The sequence below is a fragment of the Fringilla coelebs genome (genome assembly GCF_963513975.1).
Source record: "Fringilla coelebs genome assembly, chromosome: 8".
In the NCBI taxonomy this organism is placed as follows: domain Eukaryota; kingdom Metazoa; phylum Chordata; class Aves; order Passeriformes; family Fringillidae; genus Fringilla; species Fringilla coelebs.
Window position 1 is genome coordinate 24,876,300 of NC_140066.1, and position 27,340 is coordinate 24,903,639.

Below are 27,340 nucleotides of genomic sequence, written 5' to 3' on the forward strand. Positions count from 1 at the left end.
GAATGGGTTAAGTGGGATGCAGATGTTTTGTTTTAGTTTATACAGTACAGTGGAACAAGCTAACTTCTTGAGCTTGAGCAATGTGAGCCATCCAGAACTGTCACAAATTGCCACTCTTACTATTGGCATTTCTTAAAAAGCAGTAATTATAATTTAAAAAAAAATAAAAAAATATACACACTCCAAAACAAACTGCACAACTAAAGGCAACTTGTCCAAGGAGAGTGCAGTGGCAGGACACATCATCATTGCCGTTGTATCTCCTAATTCAGGTGCATGACCTTTGGGGGAATTCAGTCTATTGTACATGACATTGAACCCAACAGGGCTCTAAACCTCTCTAAGAAAAATTATCACACTATAAACAAACCCACAGACTCTTATATAAGTTCCCTCATAACAGCAGCATTCAGGAACTGAACCCAAGTGAAAAGTGTCTGATGTGCTTGCAAGACATGACTTGCATTCATTGCCACAGCTGGTTCTCGTGATCAAAACTTCTAATATACAGATTACTATATCAGGAAAAAACTAACCTTGCAATTATTCAGCAGGCTCAAGAAGCTAGCAAGCCAGGACTGAGTGTTAGTTACACACTCAAACAATAACTTATGCTTAAAGTATAAACAAAGACAAGACACTTATGGAAATGGCACTGTGAGAGCAGCTGTACACAGAGGACACCACTTGTTTTCTGGAGCACATACTCTACTCAGATTCTTCTTTTGCCTGTACAGGTGTGAAAGACACTGGAACCATTAGACTGGCACAGAAACACAGCCAAACACTTTTCCATTCAAGGGCTTCCATCCCAATTTGGCAACTACTGCAAGGGTGCTAGGTGCTGCTGCAAAGCAATGACACATATTGCAAGGTAGTGATAGCTGAAGTGCAAACACAATCATTTTACCAGTGGTGCTGGGAAGCTGTTCATAAACTTTGATATCACATCATTAATAAAAATTCAATTCTGTATATGTGCACTTATTTAGGGATTATATCCTTATACTGGAGTAAGCACTGTTGTCTTCTAGAACTGTGTTCTGTTGGCAATCAGGCACAGCAAAATTATTTGATTGGGAAATCATTAGCTGGACAAGAAAAAAAAAAATTCACCAAAGAGTGGCTTTTGACTTTTCATCCTTTTTATCTGTCAGGGACTTGGACCAGACTTTTACATCCAGCCCACTCTCCTCAATTTCTCCCTTGCTGTAAGGTCCAAACCTTTCCACAGCACCCTAAGTGGAGGTGTGGTGAATGGTGTTGAACAGGTACATTATCTAGTCTCTGGTACTCTGTACTTCCCCTTTGATCCCACCCTGGTCAAAAATCAACCACAAATTTTCAGGTGAGCCAAATCTCAGGATTTTAGATAGCTGTGGTTTTGTCTCATGGAAATCAGTGATTGTCTTGGAAGCCCATGAGGGACAAAAGATGAGCAGATTTAACCTGGTGACTTTCCCCAGATCAACAGGACATGAGACTGCCAGTTACACACATGCTGCACAGGGACACAACACAGGACACCTTGCTGGACACACAGATTATAGCAGAGAGAGAAGCTCAGTTACAATAAGGCTGCCTGTGTTAGGAGGTTTCTATACAAGAAAGGAGGAAATTAAATGCTGGAGGTAAAGGCTTGCAGGGTGGAGAGGTGCAGAAGGGGTGAAACTGCCTCAAGGTGTCCATACAGAGCAGTCAGCCATCCAGGAACACTCCTAGAAAACTGTGGGTCCCACAGATCCACCACACTGCGTCCTCACAACACACAGCCATCCCCAGTGACAGCCCTTTTATAAAACAATGATGCTTCTGCATGAGCCAGGGTTTTTTCCTTAAAAATACTGAATGTTGTCATTTTGCCCAGACTTGGACTTGGTTGGTCATGTCACAGTCACTAGAAAGGCTGCTTATGAACAAGTATCCACACCTTTCCAGAGATTATTTTAACATGTTTACTTTATCAGCTCCTGTAGCTGTTAAATGTTTCTTTAGATGGCTTTCTGATTGTTTTCCACGCCTTGCAAGATGGGTTGGTCTAAACACAGGCCTGGGTAACAAACAGACTGCCTTCATCCAGACAAAAATATTGTGCAAGCTCAGAAGCTCAGGTGCAGGGAAGAAACATTTCTGTCTTTCTCAGAGAACAGACTACATAAAGGGATACATGAAAATATTACTGCTATATTAGCAGAGGCAGAATTATTAGCAAGATGTGTTCAGCACCCTGCTATCTTTACTGGGCCTGCCACAGCAGAGCAGACTTCAAGGTTTGCCTGGCTTGTGCACTTGTTCCAGGCCTGTTAAAATGGGGAGGGACAAGGGGCTGTTACACAAAGCTCCCTACATCAGTGTTTCTGTGCTTTCCAAGGTGGGGGAGCAGAGACTGCACAGCTGCAGGAAGTCAATGTCTGTTGGAGCCACTCTGAAACTTGTGTAAGCTCTAAATTGTGGGGCTAAGGCACTTAATCCACTAGAAGTGCCTTCCTCCTCAGTTACATCAGAGCCCCTTTCTCCTGCCTACCTGGAGAGAGCTGGCAAGTTTTCTAAGTACAGTCCCTTTGATATACATTTTTAAAGACAGTGAATCCAAGAAATTCTTTCTTCTCCTACGAAGTAATTACATGGAGAAAACCAGCCCAAGTAAAGAAGAACTGGAGGGGAAGTTACAAAGAATGTGGGAAGTCTCAGCTTAGATGGCTAATAACATAAACCAAAGTCACTAAAAAGCAAGCAAGCAAAATCTGGGGCACATGAAAGCGGCTGCAGAGGTTATGCAATTACATCTGTCACTGAGATGGAACTGAGCAGAAAGGGAAGGGCAGTCTCAGGTTTCAGCATATCTGCATTTGGAGTAAGGCAAGGAGCAGGACTGCTGACCACAGCTGAAGAGAGCAGTGTAATGGATTAAAAGGGACTGAGAGGAAGGAGAGAAGGAATATTTGATAGATTTGCCATTACCCAGAACAGACTGCTGGGTGGCAGCATCCCTGTGCAGAGTACACTCCAGAGGGAACATGAAAGAGGAGGAGAGCGGGAAATGAAAGCAGTTTAAGCTGTAAGGCTGTCAAGCACACACTGTATCCAAGAGTCAGGAGAAGGGAGGAGGCACAGACCAACAGACAAGGCATTCTTCAGTGCTTGCAGAGCAGAGCAGTAAAGTTCTGTTCTTTAATATCAGGGAAGCTTTACTCACTGCTTTCGCATCCACTGAGATGCTGCATCATACCAGACTGGTTCCTGGCCTACCACTCTACAGCCAGTCTGTCTCTAAAGCAGGATATGGGTAGACTTGAGCAGGGAAAAATGAGTTTCAGAGACCAAGACTTGAATAAGCCGCAGATGTCACCCTGGGAGCCCAGCACAGAGTCTGGCTCTGCCTGTGTGCTGTGTTAGTGGGCAGATGGTCACCCCAACACATCTCTAAGCCTCCTGCCTGTGCTAAGGAAAGGTCAGCTGAGTTTCCACATACATTTTACATAAGTTCATGTCAAGAGGACCTAGATTTAGCAACAGATTCACTAGAATGGAGCAAATCATAATAAAAGTGTCCTTTGTACACAGTTGCTACATGAGAAGCCCATTAAGATGTGGTTAGTCTTTCATAATGGAATTGAGGAACATGCAATGCTGAACTATTCCATTTCTGGAACCTGAATTAACCATCTTTAGTTAAAAAAAAAAAAAAAAGAAGAAAGCAGTGTGGCTAAATACATATACATGACAAATGGCATCTCACTTTTAACAGAATGAGACCATACCAAAAAAAAATTACCTTTCCACACAACCACAGACCATAGCAAACAGCAGTGAAACTATTTTCAAAGATTAATTTAAAGGAAATTAATGAGAAGCAACCATTAAATTTAAACCTCACTCCTTCCAATAGCCTGCAGCTCTATCATGCATCTCCTTCCAATTAGAAGCTCTCACTTGGGGGGAAAAAAGCATAAAGCAAGAGAATACCAGTTTTCTCTGGGTAAGAAGAAGCTTTCCATACCTTCCCCAAATTTGGATGTGTTGATGTCAGAATCATCTCTGGTTCCATTTTGGGATTCCAGGTATGTAGCAGGTACCCATCCCTGCTCCTCTGCTGTGCTCACAAACCACCAACCTGCAAAAAGAAGCAAAAGAAGTTTCTCAGTCAACATTTAGAGAAACAAGAAATATCAATTTATTTTAAGAAATTCAAAGTCCATCCATGACAACTTTGACTGAAATTCTCTAAGTCAGTTGCTCCAAGCTGGTCTTGCTAGAAGCACATCTACAGTACCAAAACATTTTGTATGTGTAAATATGTACACGTGCACAAATGTGAAACAGCACAAACACTGCCCAAATCCTAGTACAAATTATTACAAAAGGCAAGTGAGGGAAATAGCAAAGACATTCATAGAAGAGCACAGACTTCAGAACAGGATATAAAAGTGCTTCTAGAGCACTTGTAACCACAGCTGGTGCTTAACAAACATGACCTCAATTCAATACCCTGGGAAGCTGGAAAGTACTGCACAGAACAGAAATAAAGACAGAAAAGCCGACTGAAATCTGATTTCAGGCCATAAGCACCAGTTATTTGTCTTCCCACCTGAATAGCCAAGTTTCAACCAGTATATACAAAAAGGTATTCAGCAATATATATGGATATAACCTTTAGGTCATATCTGTGGATGGATGAATAAAATTATATGCATGCCAGTTTCAGATCAAATGCATTCCAACTGTAACTATCCTTTCCTCTTTTCTTGCTTGATTACATGGATTTATTGAATCCTCCAATGATTTTGACATAGACTCACTCACCCAAGAACTTGCTGATCTCAGATAAAAGCACAACTAGATTCTCCTCCATTCAGATAAGGTCTGGGTTAAGACAGGAAAATAAAAAGTCCAACAGGTAAGCAAACCACTTCTGCTGTTTTCTGTGATGCCCCAGTCTTCCCAGAAAACCTAAGCTGCTTTGTCAGGACCTTACAAACTATTGTCCATTACCACCCTGGCAGCTCCCCCAAAGGGAGATGGGAAAACAGCGATTTCTGTGCATGCATCTCAGAACAGTCTACACTTTGATGCCTGTCACAAACACAGCAAATTCACACAAGCTGCCTGTGAAGAGCAAAGGGGCCAGCCTGGGCTGGAAAGGGATGGGCACCAACACTAGTGAGCTGTGAGATGGCCACACATCCCTCCCACAGCTGGGATCCCACAGCCCAGAGGGAAGGGAAGGGGAGGGGAGGGGAGGGGAGGGGAGGGGAGGGGAGGGAAGGGAAGGGAAGGGAAGGGAAGGGAAGGGAAGGGAAGGGAAGGGAAGGGAAGGGAAGGGAAGGGAAGGGAAGGGAAGGGAAGGGAAGGGAAGGGAAGGGAAGGGAAGGGAAGGGAAGGGAAGGGAAGGGAAGGGAAGGGAAGGGAAGGGAAGGGAAGGGAAGGGAAGGGAAGGGAAGGGAAGGGAAGGGAAGGGAAGGGAAGGGAAGGGAAGGGAAGGGAAGGGAAGGGAAGGGAAGGGAAGGGGTCTGGGCTCTGCTGCCATGCCACATGCAACTGTCTGTAAGAGAAAAACCACCCTGCTGAAACAATGCTCAAGTGTTCGTGCTACAAGTCAGCCAAGTTCATTCCAAGCCCTGTCACGAAGGCTTTACCAGAGAACAGTAGCTACAAACCCTTGCTTTCCTCCCTGGGGCTTGTGGCTGGGAGACAATGTACCCCAAGCAGCAGCCCCTCACATGCCCCTGGGCAGCTCCTAGGCAGCTCTATTTATTTACTCTCCAAATTCAGACACAGATTTCCATCTTCTGGCCCAGCAGAGGTTTGGAAACTTTGCTTCACAAGGCTCATGGTTGGAAAGTTTAAATTTAGTTATTCTCCCTCAGCAGGAGGTGGATTCTCCTGCCACGAAGCCCACAGCAGCAAACATGCAGGATTTGCCAGACTGTTTCAAAAACATGTCTTCATGGTTGCTCCTTATTTCACCAGTAACATATCAACATGGGTAGCAAACACAGTTTAACATACACTTATAATTAGGCACAAAATGCGAGAAGCTGGCTTCCAGCTGATATTAATTAGACTGGAATAGTTTACCTAAACTCTTCCTCAGAAAGAAATTAAACACAAGCACAAAAAGGACTTGCCTACACTTAAAAATGTACATTTGGGCCAAATTCAAACCATGGTAAAACCATCTTTGGAGGGTTGTCTGGCACTTCCTTGACACCAGCCCCGTGCTAGCCCATTTCACAATACAGCTCCTCTGGTTTGGCTCAGTAGCCCCAGAGCCAAGTTCAGATCTTTTGTTTGGGACCATAGTGTAGCTGAGCCTCCATCCATCTAAACATGACTCAGGCTAAAGCTCCTAATCGCCACAGAACTCACAATGCTATAATTTCTTTCTAAAGATTTCCTTTATAAACTCTGCACAAGGGTAAAATATAATTGAGAAACCTCTGCAGCTACTGAGAAATCACAGCATTTGTCCAAGTTCAGGGAAAACTGGCCCCCCACTCTGAAATTCTCTTCCCCAATTTCAAGCTTGCTTCTCAGAAGGACAGAACAAAGGCTTTAATATAGCCCACTGAAATAGCATGTCAACAGAAAAATTTGTGTTTTGCTTCAACAGACTCAACAACTGAGAAGACTGAGCAGCTTCCAGCAACCCACTGGCAGCAGAGAAGTCACAAATGGGTGCTCACATGCAAGGTGTACAAAGTCTCAGAGTGGCCAAGAAACCACTGTTGAGACAGCACATCCTTTATGATAATGGGGATTATAATTACAAAATGATTATGGCACATCCAAGCCATAACCCTACAGAAAGGAAATTACAGCACAGTGCAAAAATTGACTCCCAGCAGAAAATGGCTGCAGGGCAGACAAGCTCCTCAACACAGCCTGTGCATGACAGCCACAAACTGCAGAACTCTGCCAGGCAGATCATGAAGTACTTGCTCTGCACCATCCCCTCAAGAGAAGCATTAGGGCAGCTGCCATGGGTACCACCATCCCTTCCCCCTGTCATCCTCAGGTTCATGGGTATTCATGGTTTGCAGACAAATTAGTCAGAATGGCTTTAGTTTGCACCATTACAGCCCAAACTTTTTGCAAAGAATCCCTTGTCCCGTCCCCTGCCATCCTTCCCAACCCAGAGCATCACAGAAAACTTGCTTTTGAAACACAGAACAAAACATTGCATTTATTTTGAGTTCTCCCTCTATGCTGGAGTTTAGCTTGACTTCACAATTCATTATTAAAACCATTCTGCAGCAACATCTGTGGGGAATTATGTAAAGTTATCTCTGTGCACTGCCAAGCCAGACTGAGGTTCACTCTTTCACTCACACCATCTGTAAAAATTAGGCAGTGCTTTAGAGCTTGAGTTAACCCTTACAGGTGCCCCTGGCTCTCAGGCACCAAAACAACTCTAACACTGATGTGACATGGATGTCTAGACTGAGACTCCCAAGCCCTGGTCTCTGATGAGGATTTAAAGGGAGTTTGAGCTTCACAGAGGCATAAAGGGGGCTGTAGCCACTGTGTCCAGACCAAGTTCAACTGGAGCTTTGCTGCATTACTCCAACTGCATTAACACTAACCCAAGAACAGAAATTTTTAAGGTAGGAGTGTAATTTTGTCCCCACATATGTTGCTGCTTTGGTTGGCATCTGTCAGCATCCCTAGGCTGCAACAGCCAAGATTCAGAGTCCACCTAGGCTCAGATAACTCCCAGGCATTTCACAAGTCACCAACAAACAGCCAGTTCCACTTGACAAGCATATAATGCACATGGCAAGTTGGTGATTGCAAAACTGATTGGTCACACTGGAGACTGACTAAATGACAAAAATACTTGGACTTTAAAAAATCATGTTCTTGCTCATAATTGCATTCCAAGTCCTCTTCCCAAAAGGCTTTCAGAAAAGCAAAGCAATTAAGCAAATGTTAGCCACAACATGCATCATGGGAAAATAGTGGAGCACAGTTAAAGGAGTATATTTTATGCCAGTTTTGCTCTTGTTTGCATGTATCCTTACCCATCCATACTTCAATGGATGATACACAGCAACAGGAGAACAAGCTATTCCCATTGAAGCCTGTCTGATCACAAGATGCTACAAAACACTTCAAATACATAAAACTGCAGGATCCTGCTGAACTCTGGTTTCTAATTCTCTCCTCAACCATTAATTTCACTGTAGACTTTGACTGTCATTTTATGAGCTTAACTAAAGTAAACAGGACTGATAGCACCACTGTAAAAGGGCATGACTATTTCTCCAGCATGAGTAGACTACACATTCTTCTAAACAAATACTTAAGTAACACTCCACCTCTCAAGAGTCTTGAAAAAATCCCACTCAAGCAGCAGTCTGGTACATTTGACACATGGTCTATGGGCTTCAGAGAGCTTTTCATTTTTAGGTCCTTCTGCCTTGGAACTCTCTCGAGAGGTTTTTTTGATCCAACAACATAAATTGCCCTACAAAGCAGTACTAAGTACAGCTAGGTCACTTCCAGAACAGTCACACAGACCTTTTCATACACATGGCCGATTACTTCCCTTTAGAGATATGATCTACTTCATTAAAAACAGCTAAGACAAGGGTGCTGCTGCACAGCTGAAGGCACTTGCTTTTCCCAGCCCTCCAAAGCCCTTGCCACACAGTACATATATATTTGATACACGTAGGGCAGTCTCAGTAATTGCCTCTGACAGACCTCTGATGAATATGCAGAAGCAGATGTATAAAGGCACCAGAAGCTGCTTTTACAAGAGGAATTTTCTGCAGTAAGCTTATTCTCACACCTGCTCCTGTGTCTGTGTGCTGTTAGACACTACCCTTGTCCATGCTGGCCCTGCCCTCTGTAAAAGGCTTTTTCAGTCCCACACACTTGGAAAAGGCAGAAGGTTGAAACCACTGAATTCATATGAAGGCCAGTCTCTAATTGCTGAGAGTTTTATTCTTACAATTCACAGAAGAGGCATCTTTCTTTGAAATATGGAGATGCATGCAAGAGGTCTTTGTAGCACAGAGCTGACTGCAGTTAAGGGTACAGCAGCCTGTGAATGACTCACTGCAAGGCAGACTAAGGCTGTCATCTTAGGATGAATTTTTAAAGCTGGTGAAATATTAAAGGCTGCTTTCACCTCAAAACACATAATGTTTCCCAGCCTGTGTGCACTGCAGTCTTCACTGCAGCCACCACCACTCAACCATGGAGCAATGTTTGTCTTGTTTTAGAGATGAAAGTGGGGCCCAAAGACACACCCCAGGAAGAAAGATATTTGTGGAAGACATCCTGCTCAAACACAATTAAGATCCACAGCACAGCTTCATAGCCTTTTATGTGCCACATATTTATGGGGGATAGATTAGGATTCCAAATCAACCACGTATTATGATCCTTCCAGCCAGTTCATGTCCTACAGCCACATGCTGGGAGTGTGGTTCACATGGGAAACCCTACTTCCAGTAGGAAGTGTTGCCACCCCAAATGTCTGTGCCTGATTGCTCTAACATTCAAGAGTGAAGGCTGTTACCTTGCAACGACTGTGTTTGCACTCTAGGTACAAAATCCTGCTTCAGGAACTCAGGAATAAAATTCAGCGCCTCAAGTTACTGCTTAACACCAAGAGGTTTTTTAATTTGCTGCTGAAATACCCCAAGAGCCCACAGTGCTGTGATAGGGCAGAGCTGTTGGCTTTTTTTTTTTCATGTAAGAGAAAAGTGAAAAAAGGATCACACCTGTCCCTCCTCCTTTCCTGGTAGCCTGGCATGGAAATTTGGAGATTCTACATGGGCTATGAAAGAAGGTCTTCTACTACAGTGGTAAAAAAATTAATGAAGAAATATAAACACAGAAACTCTGCCTTTTATTTTTAAAGAGCACTTCTTGTTTAAAGAAGACAATTAAGATTTAAAAGGTAATAAGCAAACATTTTGCTCCTGGTACCAATAACCCCAAGATCTGAAGGATATACCTCAGAAACCACGCACCTATTCAGTAGTGGTCACACAGCCACAAGGCTACAGTCTGCCCAGTCAGCTACCCTCAAATTTAAAACTGAGTCATAGTTTTAATATTTAGTGAAGAGAGTACACACTGAAGGAGGATGAGAGGCTGCACACTCCTGTGCCTTGTGTTCAACTAAAAATTTACAGGTGTCCCTACAAAAATGTACTAGAAACCTGACCTTAAGAGTATCACTCTGGAACCCTGACAACCCAATGCACACATGGACTGCCCTGGAAACACTCTTCTTTCCCTCCTTAGGGAGGGTCTGAAAGCTGAGTTATGTTCTCATCAGAGCACAGGCTGCAGCAGTTTTTGCTTAATTTGTTGATTGAAACAACACTTGAGAGCTTCCTGAGGAGAGGGTGATGAGGAGCAGGCAGGGGGAGGTGGAGACTTCTGGAAGGCTGAAATTTGTTGTTAACATTTTTTGGCTATTAACAGGACAGCATTCTGCCTTGTGGAGCTAAGAGCTGGAACAAAAGGCCAAGAGCTGAGACCACAGTTTGCTTTCTCCACCAATATTTGATAGTAACTGCAAATGCTTAGGGCTCAGAAGCAGCAAAGGGAATTGCAGTCCTTGCACTGCTTCAGGTGTTATTAAGCACAAAGAAAACAGAAGTGAATCCCAGAGTTTGGTTGCTGTAACATACTCTTCCTGCAGTGACTGGTTATTAAGGTAACTAGCTGGATTTGCTGCCCTAATCCTTCCAGTCTGTCTTCTTCCTACACTTCTACTGCCCATCTTGTGACATTTGCAGACAGAGAATTCTCAGCTGTGCTGTTAGTAAATCCCATTTCTGCATCTCCTGTGGCTGCAGAGCCAGCTGGCCTGGAGAGCCCACTGCATGTGAATGAACATGTACTAGTAAATGGTGCCACACAGGTTCTTCTGGACCCAAACCAGCTGACTAGGTGTGTACATAAGTGTTTGACACAGAGTCTCAAAGTGCATCACAGATTCTGGCTGAAATATCTGGCTTGCTCGAGTTGGTTTCACATCACACTATATGCATAAATACACATGTATCTATGTGGAAATTCACACCCTGACCTCTGCTCTCAAACACATATTATCCTTGTCTTCTGTTGGGATTGGAATTGTGTTTCCTAGTACTTTTGGAAAAAACAGAAGTGATCAGAACATGGGAAAAGTTCATGGGAAAAGAGAAAACTGGATAATATACAACTCAGCTCTAATACTTTATGAGTTACATCACTAGCAGAGACGATGGATATTCCGAGTATTAGAAAACTAGGAAATACCACAGTGCTGTATTTATTCAAATCTTATAAGCTAGTAGTCAACAAGCCTTCCAGAGGTGCACATTTGGCAAGATACTTATAGATTTATCTCTCATTAGAGTGACACACACTTCTTGTGTCTATGTGCACAGGGAGTTGTTCAAGTACAGCACACAGTTTATCTTTGTGTTCTGATAATACAAACTGATAGCTACAGAGTCCAAGTGCTGTATCTGCAGCTATTTGCTAGGGCCCAATTGTTACCCAGGGGCTTCCCCTCCCTGTTTAAAAAATGGCCTCAGATTTGTGTATTGACACAGCTGGAACGACACAATCTGCCAAACACGTTTTCTAGAATTGGCACGTACAGCCACAAAGCCATCACATAATCCAGTACAAATTACACATTGTGTTCTTAAAGCAAGGGAGTCAACACACTACCTACATTAACAAATATGGAAAAGTCTTTGACATTGCCTGTAAATCCCAGATCAAGTCCCACCACATTCCATGTCACCAGCTTCTCTTAAACTGTGAAGTACTCTGGTCTCCCCAGGACAGGAGAAGATGAAAGCATCATTTGCTAAGCCTGCTCATGTCCACCTCCAAAACACACCCAGCCAACATGCCCAGGGGGTTGGCCAGCATCCCCAGACCCCTCACTTCAGGGGATCCACAGAGGGATCAAGTCAGCCATTCTACAGGTGAGTCAGCACCCAAGAAGCTGGAAAAAAAAAAAATTTTTCCAAGGCTCAAACATCCTAATGCCTTCTAAAAATAAATTTTAAGTAATCTTTTCCTTCCTGCTTTACTTTCATGAACACCTAACAGTGAAACTGTCTGTGCAATGTCAGCTGCATTCCACATAGTCCAACACATCTGTGTATGTCCAACCTGCAGTACCAACTCAGGCATTACAGAAAATACCTGGGTACTGACCACAGATCTTCCTTTTTTTTTTTCATCTGATCCATTTGGATACCACATTTCCTGTCCGATCTCAAGTTCTGGTCACACTATACACCTATTTTCACCTTTTCCTGAATTCTTTTCTCTTAGGAAGTGACAGATTTACACTGATCCTTCAAAGATGAAAGTCTTTGTGATTTCAGTAGCCACAAGGCAGGGTGAGATTGTGGAGATCACACAGATTGAATAGCCAGTACAAAAAGTCCCACATTAAGTCTCTAGGGGCAACAAGTGGTACTGGAGGGACTCTTTCTTTCTTTCTTTCCTTCTTTCCTTTCCTAACATTTTGTTTACTTCAGCCAGTCCCAGAAGTTGAGCAGTGAGGATACTGTCTGCTGCTAACATATTCCAGTACAACCTTCCTGATCATGGGAAGTTCCTTCCTTCCTCCATGTTCAATTACAGTCCAGAACCATTAATTTTCTCCTCCAAAAGGACTTCTGTCCTATATTTCCTTTTGTACTGCTATTGTTACAAAGATGCTGCTCAAGTAGGAAAGTTAAGCAAAAAATCCACCTACCACCCTCCTTAAAGGCTGTCCCCCCCATCTCCTCTCCAGCAGCCCATCATTTAAAGGTTGAGATTTGTAGACTTGAGGTTTTAATGAACCTGCCAAATTGATGATGATGTCACCATGTTTACATAAATCAGTAATTTACAAAGGCTCCCAACCAAGTGGGTTTGGCTGGGGTGCAGAGAGAGGAGGATTGTAGCAGAGCAGCAGAAAAGGCAAAATATACAGAAATTTGATGGGCAAACCCAACCCATGGCAGAAAAATAATCCACTGCCTGCAGAAAGGCTAGGGCAGCATAGTCAGTGCCTGCAGCACATTTTCCAGAGCCATGAACAAGAGATTCCAGTAAAGGCATGCAAACAGATGGCTTTCCACCCCACGGGGCACTGAAAGCCAAGGGAGACTCTATTAGTCATGACCAGTTGTGGGGTTGTATTTTCTGTGGTCAGCCAACGGGGTGCAACCATCAAGCTCACAAGTAATTTCCTTTACATTCACAGGACTTAATCTTAAAGAAAACACATTTTGTGTCCAAGCTTTCTTTAGGGAAACATGAATAAACTTTCAAACAGGCCTCATAGTAATCTTGTCCAAAGATTACAAATTACTTCCTAGTGGTTTAAAAAGTTACAGACCCCTAACCCCAGCTGATAGGAAATGGCCTTCACAGGCAGCAAAAAATGGCCAATATTTACTTCCCATACAGATTGACAAAAGTTGCTCTTGTTTAAATTTCTTATTCTGAAGTCTGTAGAGAGTGTGGTGTCATTTGCTTACTGGGAATTCCTCATAATCACACAGAATCAAAATAAGGAGTCTGAGAATTAGGAACAAAACCTAGCAGAGTACAAAATAGCACTGCAGGTGCTAGAGTCAAAATCATACAGGAATTCCATATTTAATTTAAAAACACATTTGCTGCCTCTGAGGCACACTTCAATTATGTCAGGACAGAACAGAGCAATGAACAAGAGCTTGAAGCAATGAACAAAGGCTACAGAATATCCAGCAGAAATCTGAGGATAAAGCAATCAAACAGTGATATTGGTTCAGTCTGAAGCACAGCTGAGTCACCAGATTAAAAATGCTGGCTTTTACAAATAGCTTTTGTGGGATCCTTCTGAACCACGGTACTCCTGCTAAAGGAGCAGGGACACCTTGGTTTGCTGCAGCACTCAGATAACCATCTCACAAATGACCATTCCCATGTCCTGGCTGTTCCTTGAAGCTCTGCTGTCCAAACACAGCTTCTGTCCAGCTCTATTTATTAGCTAGATCTGGCGAGATGGCAGCCCAGATGCTGCGTTATCACAAACACTGATGTCAGCCACGTCCAGCGCTCTGCTCTCTCTCTCTGACGCCGCTTCACTGCCTTTCTCCTGAGCTCCATTCAAGCCGTGTCTCTGCAGTGACCCCGGGAGCTGAGGCTCACAGAGCTGCCTGCACAGGGCTGCAGGAAATGACAGCTTCGGAAACGAGCACCAGAGTGATGAATAGCTGGCAACAAGAGCAGCCAGGGCGTCAGGGCGCTGCCAACTCATAACCTACATGGTGCTCAGCAGGGACATACATGGGCAGGAGGGCCACCGACACGCCCCAGAAGGGATTACAAACCCAAAGCACTGTTTTCTGAAGGGTTTTTCCGGGCTCCTCTAAAATTTAGAAACTTAGACTTGTTACTATATTTTGTTCAGTGCAAAGCTGAACTAGTCTCATTTGGAGCAGATTATGGAAAAGTGGAAAAAAATTAAAAAAGGAGAAAAATATTTGCCTTTTATCTTCATTCATCACGAAGTCCCAGACAATGAGTAGAGCCTGTGCAGGTGAAACACAAGGAGGTATTGATCTTTAAGGAAGGGGTAACTGAGATCATCCATGCAGACTTTAAAAAAACAAGCAGGAATAACTGGGCTATCCGTGTCTGTCAGCTCCAATAAAAAGGTGCATCAGTGGCATAAGAAAAGAAGGCAAATATAGGAACATTACTGAAGCAAAAAGCTCAGGTAAGACAGCTTCCCCCCAGCTCAAAACCACTCCTGTATTGCAGAAAATACTCTCCATACAGCCAAGTAACTAAGCATTAATTTCTACTCATTCTGGCTTAGCCTCTAGATACAAAGGATACGCACTTGGCTCAACCACCTTTGCAGGAGATTTTTTCCACCACACGGCAGTAAGCACGTGATTTCCCTGCAGCTTCCTTGGTTGCCTCACCTTGGATCTTTATACTGATGTTTAGGCCTTGGTTGCTCCTTACAGACTGGAAAGGCAGGCTACACTCAGAGCAGAGAATCATTGTCCCAAGAAACCAGAAACACCTCACTGAGTGATCTTGCACTACAACATCAACAGGGATGTTTCTATCAACACTCTTCTGATGGAAAAAGGCCACGCTGTGGCAGCTTCAGATTGCTGGTCTGCCTCCAGGAAGATACAGTTAAGTGCACAATAAGTCAAAGTCCCAGTACATAAATATTTTCATTTTCTGACTCTCCTTTCTGTCTCCTGAAGCTTAAACAAAGCCAGAGCAGGCACTAAGCACAGATTTGCTGGCAGCAATCAGGGAAGTTGATCTTTTGATGCTAAATAAAGGTTAGCAAGGCAAATTAATGACGTGAGATACAGAAGAGCTGTCAATCTCCATACATTTCACGGAGCTGAGAAAAGACAAATAGATCATTGTGAGGCTTATTCCTTTCCATTAGGAATAAATCAACCATGAAACAAGGGCAAGAGTAATGCTGTCCTTGGGCAAAAAGCTGAGATTTGCAGACCCTCCATTCCAAACACACATGCATTACACAATACAGCACCATTTAAACTAAATAAGCAGCACAGTAAGGGATTACCTAAACCTGCAAGACAGATGATATAGAGGCACAGTGTTTGTCTTTTCAACAGGGAGTCACTTAAGCTTACCCTATGAGTGAATGCTACATTAAACCCTTCCCTCTCCCCAGCACAAGGCTACCAAAAGAGGAAATGCTGGACTGCCTGTAACCACACCTGGCCAGAGCCTGCTGCAAGTGCTAAACTTTGATGTATCTCCTGCTATTCCCCAATCACTCTGAAAACCTTCAACGGAAATCCTTCAAGGCAGGCATTCTGCAATCTTGCACTTTTCAGGATCTCACTCCTGGCAGATTGATTGCTTTTTTTAGGGGTTGTTTTGAGGATTTAAAAAAAAAAATCTTTCCCCTTCTCTCAAAGCACATTTCCCCTTCTTGCTTTAGGAAGGGTCAGCGATGGAGCACAGAGGCTGCACATTCACTGCAAACTGAGAAAGAGGATGGTCCTGCAGCTGGGGAGCTGGCCCAGCTTTGGGGAGCTCTCCGTAAGAGAGCTGAGAACCAGACCAATTCTTTACGTGGGAGGAGTTTTTCCCTCCCCAGTTTCCAAGTCTTGGCTACTTCCCTTCCCCTCCTCCACCACCCAGATCTGAACAGCGTTTCCTTTGTCTGTTCCCCATGTAGACTTCCATTCTCTGGAGACGGGGCCTAAATGTCTAGCACAACAGGACCCTGATCTCAGCTGGCCCTTAGGCACTGCCATAAAAAACAAACAGATCACAGAAGCATGGCTCTTGCATTGTAAAACAGCCTGGATAGCAAATAAGTCTTTGGATAGGTCTGTTAGCTGACATACTAATTACACTGTTGGAATGCTATGCTTTCACAAAAGCTTGTATGGTCTGAAAGTTTATTCCAAAACATCCCCTTTAGTGATTATGAGTGCATTTGGAAAGGGAGCTGGAGTTCGCTGCAACCTAACAAAGTACATGCAGCACTGTACCTCCAGCAAGACCAGGGAGGCTTCTAGCACACTTTAGGATGACTAATGAATTGAAGTTTCCTTGGCATGCTTCCCTCCCCACACATGTGGGCAAGGATTACAGAGTGGAAAGAACCCAACCTGGGGAGAAGAAAAGTGCATACTCTTGTAGCCCTTAAATCCCCTACTGGGGAAGAGGTTTTCCCATTGCATTTCAGGGACGTCTACCCCCCTCCCTTGTCTGCATGGGCTCTTTGACACACACAGACCTGAAATTCTCAGAGTGCAGCTCAGCAATACACCTTGCCATGCAGCTTGCAGAAGGCCAACATTTCTGGGAAGGACAACCATCACTTCCACTTATGCATTTATGCACTAACATGATACATTAATTTCTTGGTCAATATTCTGGCTAGCAACTGACACCACCTGAAGATTCAACATCCTCCTGATGTTCCTCCCTCCCATGTTAAGTTACAGCACAGCTCTCCTGTGACCACAAGCCCTTTTCATGGAGATTATGCTTCCTCTGGCTGAGCCATTTGTCATTGATTGCTAATCCAAGTCAGTGAGTGGAGTTGCCCAGTACCGACGCATGCAGCCTTCTAATAATAATCAGGTTAATCCAGATGCCAAACAATAACAGTAACTGTCTGAACAAAATCTGGAAGTCAAGCTTTACATGGTCCTGACATTAAAATTTAATTCTCTGTTATACAAATGGTTAGATTTGTTGGCCACCTACCAGCATATACCTCCTCAATGTTAAGATATGCATCTACTTGCTAGTCTACACATAAGCTGAAGAAAAATAAAAACTCAAAGGAGATTCAATGTCTGGTCTTCAGAATATTTCTGGCCTTTAGCTTCTGAGAAGCATCATTCGGGCAGACCAGTGATTTTCCTATATTAATCAAAAAAAAAAAAAAAGCAGAAGTGTGAGCAAAGTGTGACTCCAGATCATTGTTTCTGTGCCTATAGCATTTAAAATGAGATCAATCAAAGCAAATGAGATGCCTGTCTTTAGCCAGAGGTCTCACGATCATGGCATTTCATTCAGATATTGCAATGGAGTTGCAAAAGAGATGAGGTATTGATTAAAAAGAAAAGCAGCTGATGCACCCCCTGCTCACTGAGGCAAGCTGTTAAGTTTGAAGAAAAGGAACAAAATGAACTTTGGTTTGACTCCTCTGTGCCTGAAATTACTGTGCAATGACGATTCCCTGCTGCCAACACACACTCCAGCTCCGAGAGCAGGAACGGGGGTGGCCAAGCCAAACACGCGCGTGGCTGGAGAGACTCACAGCAGATTAGACAGCTCTTCTTGTACCAATACATGAAACACATCTGGGGCACCCTGGCCTTGTTAAGGGCACATTCCTTGGCTGAGCTGATGCTCTTGGAGCACCGCTGCAGGCACCAGCGATGCTCATCTCTGGAGCACTGATACAGCACTTCCAGCAGCTCCCCAGGATGGCAGAGGGAGATCCCTGGGAATGAGACTTGTGAAACAGCCCTGAACCATTGATATTCTCACTCAGATTATCTGAATCCCAGTGTAGAAAACATGCCAAAAGCATCCTTACTCTGAATCACAACGAAATGCTCAGTAGGAGGCTGGATTTACAGAAAGCCAGCTGCAAGCAAACACAGTCCTTGGTCATCAGTGTCACAGCGTCCTGAGGAGTCTACTCAGACCAACAGATCAATCTTTATGTGCAGCTCCCACCTCAAAGTGCAATACTTCACTCACGCTGTGCATCTGGAATCGAGCTGTTGCCACTCCAGACACAGTAACTCTAGAGGGTCTATTCTCCAGAGACACGGGGCTGCAAACAGCCCATTTCTCAAGGGGGTTTTTTGGTGGTTTTCAGTTTCTTTCAAAATGTGTTGTTGGGGTTTTTTTTTTAAGGGAACAGAAATATTGTAAATTGTTTTTATAGTGATGGTGTCATCCAATGAGAAAATAAAAAGATATACAATATGGAGTCCCTTTATCATCCATTTCCTGAAATACCAGAACTTTTTTAGTCTCTTTATACTGGCCCATGAAGAAGGTAGGAAAATTAACACTGAGTCAGAGTTTAATGGCCAAACCCAAATGAAATGTAACAGGCCTTTGAGTAGCTTTTTCATGGATTTAGCAGTAAAACTTTCAACTGTATACCATGAATGTTCAGTGTAACATTAGTAAATACAAGTTACATCACTGCTCATGTAAATCAGAAGTAATTTGAAGGGCACCAGAAGATTTAAGAAGAAAACAGACATCTCTGCCAGCAGGGAGCTCTTGTCTATGCAGCACAGCCTGACTCCAGCACCTTCCAGTCCTCCCTGCGCTGCTCTTGCCAGAATGTTCACACTTTGCAGTGGTTTCAAGTTTCCAAATCAGAACCTTTGCTGGATTTTCAATTTTTAGACATCCCCATGCCAGCAGGAAGAAAGGGGGGAAAAAAAAAAGATTCTGAAAAATTTTAGTTTTTCCAGACTGCATACCAGGTTTAATTCGTTATTCTCTGTTACTATTGTCTATAAGCTCACTTGACAATTTTCAACTCTTCAGATTTACAGCCATTCCTAGCAAAGTATTTCATCCACAAATAAACGCAGCCATCCTTTTTCTGAAGGCAAGAGGAAAATATATAGAAAGCACACAGATGTTTGGCAAGTACATCAAAGCTAGGCTAGTCAGTACAAAAATCCTCCCCAAAAGCCTTGACGTTCTCAGTGCTTTAACAATACAATCAAATTTTAAATATGAACAGAGGGGGATTCCAAATGGGTACATACCATCTACAATAATAAATTAATTGGAAGCGCACAGAAACTTGGACTACAGAGAGCTGTATACTAAATTAGATGTGCCACTTCATTCTGTGAGACCAGGCACACTGAACCTGAACAAATCTTTGTTTTTCACATTAATATGAAATTAGATGAGGCTGGCCAGTGATACCAACTCCTGGCCAGTAGGTATCAACTTACTGTCTTTGGCAAAGTCCTGCTCCTGTGCTCTCTGCACAGCTGGAGAAGATGGTGCTTGGCTCCCTGAGCCCTGGGATTCGCTGCTGTCCCAAGTACAGCCACTTCAGACACTCCTGGATCTCTGGCGAGCAGAGAGCACTTCACCCTCCAGCAACATTTCATAACTCCAGCACGTAATACCTTTTCCAAGGGAGGACAGATGTGCAGGAGTAGTTTCAGTCTTCCAAGAAGTTTTCCATCAGGATCTTAGTTTTTCTTTGGCTGTGCAGTCCAAGAGCATAACCACAGCCCCTGCAAGGCTGAAGACAGGAGGCTGCTGCTCGAGCAGGACCTGCTGCCAGCACACCATCCAGCTGCCCATCTGCTCCTCAGGTTTGGAGCTGCAGCTGTGAGGAGGCCTGCTAGCACACAGCTATTCCACTTTTTTGAGAATTTTGAAAAGGGCATTGTGCAAGAATAACTTGAGCCCAGCTTGTCCTACAAGGGAAATTTCAGCCAGAAGCCATAATGCCAAACATTCGGGTTTTTGATGGGATAGAGAGGTATCATATGGAATGGGTGGGGGAGAAAGACTATTTTCTTTTCAGAATACCACACATCCCAGTTACAGCAAAGGAACCAGCTATGATACCTATCTGTACTCACAGGTTTGGTTTTGGGTTGTTTTATAGGTTTGGAGTTTTTTTGTTTGTTTGTTTTGTTTTTTTTTAATTTTGCAATCTTTAAAGAAGAGAAGGAGAAAGATGAACTTTCTGAGCACAAAACAATTTCACTCTTGGCATGCCAAAGCCAGCAGTAGAAACGCCTGGATTTTTCACGGTGACTCAGATATGTGCCACAGTAAAAGAAGCCACTTCACAGTGAGCTGTCCTTGAGGGAACACACTCCAGCTCATTCAGCTTCAGGGAGAAGGGGCTACTTCCCTTCACTACAGAGAGCCCCAACCTCTGTGTGTGTATGTACTGCCCCTGCCCAAACAGCCAGCAGAGCCTGTTCAGTCAGCCTTGGGGACTGAGGCCACAAACAAATCGTCATATTCCACAGAAAGGCATCAAATCCATGATTATGTTCAAAATGGATCATTATGGGCTAAAAAAGTAGAAATTCTGCAAAAAAGCAGAAGGGAGAAGAAACTGATGGGGAGGGAGATGGCTGCACCCCCAAAATACCAGTGAAGAGTCACTGGTTTCAGTAGGGGTTTGGAGGTTGAAAGCTGAAGGACAGCCACAAGTAAAGTTGCATCCACCTTAGGAAATGTCATTTGTTTTTGAAAATTACTATTAGGACACAACAGTTTTTGATTACTATCCTTTTTTTTTTGGCCAGGAAACCCTGATGCTGCCACTACATGATTAAGAAGTCACTCAAATTCAGCAGAAACTCAACACTCCAGTGTCTTTGGCTGCAGTCACTCTGCAAAGAGCAGCCGAGATCTTGTGACATCTGACAGTTTTCCTCTCCTCCAAGACTGACATTAACCAAAAGTCTCCTGTTCAAAACAAAACGCTAGACAGAACACAACCCACATTCCTATTTTGGGAAAGTCTGGATTGGAAATGTAATTTCTCATCTTGAACCCATGTGTAGCTGTTTAAGTGTAGTTCAGGAGCCATATGACATTTACAGTTTATTCCTTTGAATGCTATAGAAAGCTAATAAAAGAGTGAGAATCATCAGCAGAATGTACTACAAAATGCAACACAGAGTAAACTGGAGCAAACACTGATCATTTCATACCCCTGCTGCCACCAAGGACCTTCTGCAGCACAGAAGAGATACAGTTTTGGGAAACATGACAAGTTGAGAGTGAAAAATGTAGTTTTTTGAAGGAAGGTTGGGTATTCTGCTCCCAACCTCATCCCAAACCTGCTCCTCATTTTCATAAGGAACTGTACTTGGATTTTCCAGAGTGGCTGCCACCTATTCAGAAACCAGTCTTGAGCAGAAACAGCAAGGCTACACTGCTGCCAGCTCTTCAGCTTGGTCACGCTGTAAAGTCCTTGGCCTCTGAAATCCCTTCTACCAGCCTTCAAATGGTAATTTCTGAACACTTTTGGGCAAAAGTCCACTAGCAAAATACTATTACTCTGAAACAGAAGAGGAGAAACAGAGACAAACATCCAAATAGAAATTGAAAGCACCTGCTGAAAAGACTCCACTACTATCTCCACAGTCTTTGACTAGTCAACACCTTACATTTTTATTTTTAAAACCTACTTCTGCCACAGTTCTTGGACCCTTTAAACCAACATCATCAAATTCCACTACGGATTTAGACTTCACAACGTGACTTCACTTCTCCAAGCACAGAGCAGGAGTCTTGTGAGAAGGCTTTGCTTCTGCCAGCATCCACTTCCAAGTTCTCCAGCCCTGGACAGCAGAGAATCAAAACAAAACAGGATAGCTGTGTAACATGGGTCAGCCTCCCACAGGCTCCAGAGCCTCCTGGCTACTGATGGATTTTGGGAGCTCCCAAACAGAGCTGGGCCCACCTGCCTGCTGGTTCTGAGCTGCACAGCCTGGGTCACCACAGGCCATGCCCATGCATGGGACAGGAGGCACAGCTCAGTCATTTCAGGGAAGATTATGAAGCTGTAAGAACAGCCAGCTAAACAAAAACCTGATACGATCCATCCTGAGAGATGGAGAGGTGCACACAAATATCATGCCCAGCTGGGCACCCAGTTAGAAAAATGAGAATGATCAGGGACCACCTATGGACTTGAACAAAGCTGATATCCAGACCAATTCGCTGGCAAACCTGTACAAAGTCCAGTCAATCAGTTCATCACTGTCACACTGCTGGCATTCTTGAATGGAAAGCAGCAAAAGAGCAGAGAGGAGTGGATGGAAAACATGACCAGCAATGCAACTCATTTTTCTCCTCCATACTAGAAGCTAGCACAGACTGCAGAGAGCACAAGAAGGAAAAATTAGGGAACAGAGAAGAGGGCACTACAGAAGGACAAATCTGAGTAGCAGACATCAAGAAAGAAGTTGATTTTAACTATCCTTTGCATTTCAGGCCACACAGCACCTCCCACAGCTAATGCACCTGGACCGTTTTCAAGGATGCTGGCCACACACTGCTCACATCAACTTCATGGGATTAACACTACAGCCTGTGGGATGAATCATTCATATATCTTTCTTTTTTTATCCCACATTAAAATCTCAAAAGAAGAAAACAGTGGCTTGCTCATAACAGATTTTCTCTCTCTACTTTCCAAAAACATGCAAAGGACTTGTTACCAATTGGATATGCTAGGGCTACAGATACATTCCAAAGGAGCCTGTAGCACCAAAATAAAAGCTACTGAGTTACTTTACATCGTTAGCTGTACTGTCATTTGCTGTTCTATAGCTATTTGTTGTATTACAAATAGAAGTGTCTACCTCAAGTTGGTGAGCATTCAGGGGAATTTGCCTTATTGGGTCACTTTCTCCCAGAAAGGAGGACTATTCAGCTTCAGAAATCAAAGATAAGTAGTTCTGACCTCAGTTACAGCTTCAGTTGTACGGTTGTGACTAAATTTGTGAATTTTGCTTTCTGAAGTGATGGTCTTTTTACCAATCTAGGTCAGGCTTCCCTACAGCAACTGAGGCTCCTTCCTGCCAACTCAAAAGAAAAACACAAAGTACCAATGGACGGTTTGACTCTAGAGCTCTACTTTGTAAGCGCAATTCTAGTCCATCCACCAAGACCTGATGATGGCACAGCTTTACAGCTAAAGAAAAATGCCTCAGCATCACGTTGCCAATGCTAAAGTAAAACTTCAGTCCCAAAGAAACACAGTATTTTGATTTCCTTAAACTGAGGAACATGCTGTGTTACATTTCCTTAGATTAGAATGTGCTCTTGACAGAAGAAATTAAAGAAGGATTGAGCTTTCACAAAAAAGCATTAATCACATTAGGTTCTTGACAGGAGGTATAGGAGATCAGTGAAAAGGAACTAGAGACACAGCAGAAAAAATGATACCCAGGAAGGAAGTCCCTAATCTCCACCTGCACTCAGTTATCCTCCTTTTAGATCTTCCCCTGTGCGCATTTAAGCTTCCACCAAATTTACCTGGGCCCACTCAAGTGGTCCATTCAGGAATCTGCTCAAATAAGAGGCAAAGAAGAAACAGAGGAAGGATTATAAGATTTGAGAATATGGAGAAGAATTGGTAGGTTTGGCAAGTTTCAGCTGCAGCAGATGGTTTTCCTGATGTTCCAAGGACCTGGCACTGTTTGTTTGCAGAAGCCAGAGGAGCCCATCTGGCAGCCTGCAGCCATTGCTAAGGCACAGGTGAGTTTGGCCCAGTCACTATTTCAATTCCTGTCACTGCAGTACCTCCAAGACACACTTGCCAAGGGCAAGTGCATGCCCAAGCACTCAGCCTCTGCCACATCTACACATAATTGGTGGAAAAAAATCCCTTGTGCAACTCAAGTGCACGGTGCAAGGAGGTGGCTACACTGGCATTTGTCACAGCATTACAAAGGGTGGCTACATCTCATCTGTGATGGAAGTTTCTCTGAAGCCACCAGCATTTTCCCTCAAATGTCTCTACACAACAATTCCCGGTATCCATAGCCAAATTTAAACCAGCGTCAGCAGGGATCTTGCAAGACATCCCCAGAACCACTGAGATCCTGAGATCCCATATGCACATTCTGCAGACAGTGTCCTTATTGTGGGATGTTGTTTTCTGTTTGGGATTGTTAGCTGGGGAGTCTCTGGGGTGGCATGGGGAAAGCAACACCCTTTCATGTGGCTGACTCGCAAACCTGGATACTTCTGTGAAAGAGATACTTAAATTCCCAGTTCTCAGTGAAGTGGAAAGGTTCACACGCCAGCCCCAGACTTATTTTAAAGCCAACAGGCTAACAGTCCAGGAAGTGTATAGTCAGCTCTAAAAATACAAAGACATCTGGAATGACCAAGTGTGTAATTTAACTTGTAGCTGGTACAGGAACCAGTTTTGCTTGCTGTGTTCAGGAGGAGCAAAAGAAGCATTTTCTACAGGACTCAGTTATCCCATTTGCCTGGCAATGAAAATAACATCCTATTTCTGGTCATTCTACTTTTATTCAAGGACATCTTGGTCACAGTCTACTTGAAGCAACGGAATAACTTGCAAGCTCACCCTGAGCACACAGCCATCCTGTAATTTTAATTCTTCATACTCTGCAGAGCATTTCCTTCACAGTAAGGAATTTTAGTCAGAATTAAGAACAAAACAACAAAGAAACTGTCCCTCAGACTCCTGGTCCTATTTTCAGGCAAACAAGCAAGCTTCGCCTTCCCTCCCATGAGTCAGAGTGAGCAGTCTTGTCCTTGCAGACACCCAGAAATGCAGACTCTTCAGAGTGGTTTCCAGGACACTGAATGAACTGGCCTTGAGTTTAATCCTCGGGTTTCAATGGTCAGTGATGGATCTTGCCATGTTCACATTACCCATCCTAAATCTCCAGCAATACTCAGTTAAGAAAAATGGGTTGAGTCTCTCCAAGCAACTCTGCTCTTCCTCGTGCATGGAGGCCTCCAGTAACATCCAAAAGTTATGAAAGTCCATGTGGGAGAATGAAGTATCATTTCTGAGCCTACCAATGGTCAAGGCAATGATTCAAGTTTAGTGTTACATGCTGTTCTTCCAACCTGAGGGTCATCGCTGCATGGAGATTTACCCTGCAACGCCCTCCCCACCACTTCCATTGTGTCTGAGTAGGAATCCTTTTCAGGGCTTTCATAACTTCAGTTTCAGCCTGCTGGAATTTGCCATTCCAACTCCAGTCCAGGTTTGGTGCCCAAGAGGGACCATCCTTTAAGAAGGATACATTTCACCTGCACATACGGTCGCGGTTTGAGAGCCAGCGCAGCACCTCGAGTCCTGGACATCAAATCATGAAGGAGTCACCTCACCCTCAACAGCACAGATGTGTGCCTGACAGCACTGGTCTGGCTAGTCAGGCTGCTGCTGGTCACGAGAAAGCAACTTTCTCTAAGTACCAAACCTGTGATTCTTAAACAAACATATGGCAGGTGCGTTAATAAAGGAGCAAAGCGCAGCTCAGTCTGCAGCCCGAGTGCTCCCAGCACTGCCCTTCCTCTCCAGGGGCTGGGAGACAGGATTGCATTACAGCCAATCCCACCAGCATGCTGACCAGAAAGGGTGTGCATGTGATGGGAGAAAGATCAGCTGGAGGCAGTTCTGCAACTGAATCACAACAGCTTTTCAAAGCACACATTCACATTGCAGGGAAAAACAGGAGATACAGACCCAAGTGAGGTCTGGGAAATTCTTGCTGTTATCATCAAGATGAAGTTTGACTACATTGCCAATACAACTGCAGTCCAGCTTCATTTGAAATAAAGTGATGTCCCACTGCATGTGCAACTTTCAGATGAAGTCACACTGTAACAAGATACAAAAAAATGAACTTGCCAGTAAATGCAGTAACAAGAAGCCAGCCAGTAAAACAGAGCTCCAAGAGAGCCCATCTCATCTGCTGCCTCTACTAGAACTGCTCTGGTTAATCCAGCCACAAGCCAACATCTTTCTACCAAAAAAATAATTAAATTCTCCACCAACAATGCCAGAAAGTCTGATGTCTCAGCCCAAGGGAGTGGATGGGAAGAGCCAACACGCACCCTTTTGTCAAGCCACCCCCTAAACCTCATTGTACTATGGCAGTCCCAAGCAAGGCAATTACTCCTATAGGTTTTGCTAAATCTGAAGATGGGCAAGAAACTGGTTTGTGGTGAAACTGAACTCTTTTTAACATGAAAACCAAAAGCATGGAGTTATGTTGCTGGTCGTAACTGAAATGCGTCTGCTAATGATTAAAGCTTCCATTTTGCTGCCAAAGTATTATTGGAACTGCTTATTTGCTGTGCAGCTTGGGAGAAAAAAAAAATCTCTTCCATCCTTTATTAATCTTGTCCTCATCTGACACAACAAAAATGCACCATCAGTCTTTTTCTTACTTGGAAAAACAGGCCTGAAAGTCACTCCAAGAGCCAAAGTCTTTGTGTATAATTACTGTCTTGATTAACTAGAACAAAGGGCAGAAAACATCAGTCACTATGCATTAAATTCAGCATTTTGGGGGCTTATTTAAAGACATTTCATCAACCTGCTTTCTTAAAAGAAACTTTGATATAGCAAAAATCCATGAAATAATTCAAAATAAATTATTTTTTAGGGTTTTTTTGGTCGGTTGTCTTTTTAAAAGCAGTCACATCCAAAGGAATGTAGCTCACAGGGTGACTATGGGACTCATTGGAAGGCCTCAGCAATCACACTTGTATCTGCTTGGCCCCAGGTAGTTTCTTGCAGCAGTGCTGAGCTGGTGACCTATTTGGCTGATACAGGAAACTCAATCATTAGAAAGTTTATGCATTCTAATATAAAAAGCAGATTTTCCTTGGAAAGATTTTCTTGAGGCAGGTTTCAGGGTCCCGAAACTGGCAGTGACTGCATAAACAGAGTAGGTAATGAGTAAAGGCTCCAACAGGGGATGCTATGTAAAATTTTTCCTTTTCAGGCTGCCATCCTGGGCTCCAAACAGGGTTTGCAGGAGAAATGGGGAGTTCAACTATCTGCCTGAGCAGGAAGGCTCAGCAGAGGAGGGTTAAATGAGACGGGAAAGAGGAGGAAACTTGCAGGCAGCTGGAAATTTCAGAATTGAAGTTTTCAGAGGCCTGGCAGATATCCTGGTGTTCAGGAGTAGCTGGATGTGTTGAACAGCACTTAAAGGCAGCAAAGGCTGTGTGGCACTGCTCCTCCACCCTCAGCAATGTGCCTTTTTGTCCAAGGCTGAAGGGCTGAATGCACAGCTAAGTCTCCAGGTCTGCGGTT

At 43.7% G+C, this 27,340-nt stretch overlaps 1 protein-coding gene across 4 annotated transcripts in view; it reads right to left on the reverse strand.

The window, feature by feature from the left end:
• The window catches only part of SH3PXD2A (SH3 and PX domains 2A), a 64,495-nt gene that overhangs the window by 27,574 nt on the left and 9,581 nt on the right, over positions 1-27,340 (reverse strand). For 3 of the 4 annotated variants that reach the window (XM_084210474.1, XM_084210473.1, XM_084210472.1), the window contains exon 2: positions 4,001-4,114. In XM_084210474.1, coding sequence (XP_084066600.1) covers positions 4,001-4,114 — 114 coding nt within the window. Of the gene's footprint in view, positions 1-4,000; positions 4,115-27,340 lie in introns of those variants that run through there. The other variant, XM_084210475.1, reaches the window with a different exon arrangement.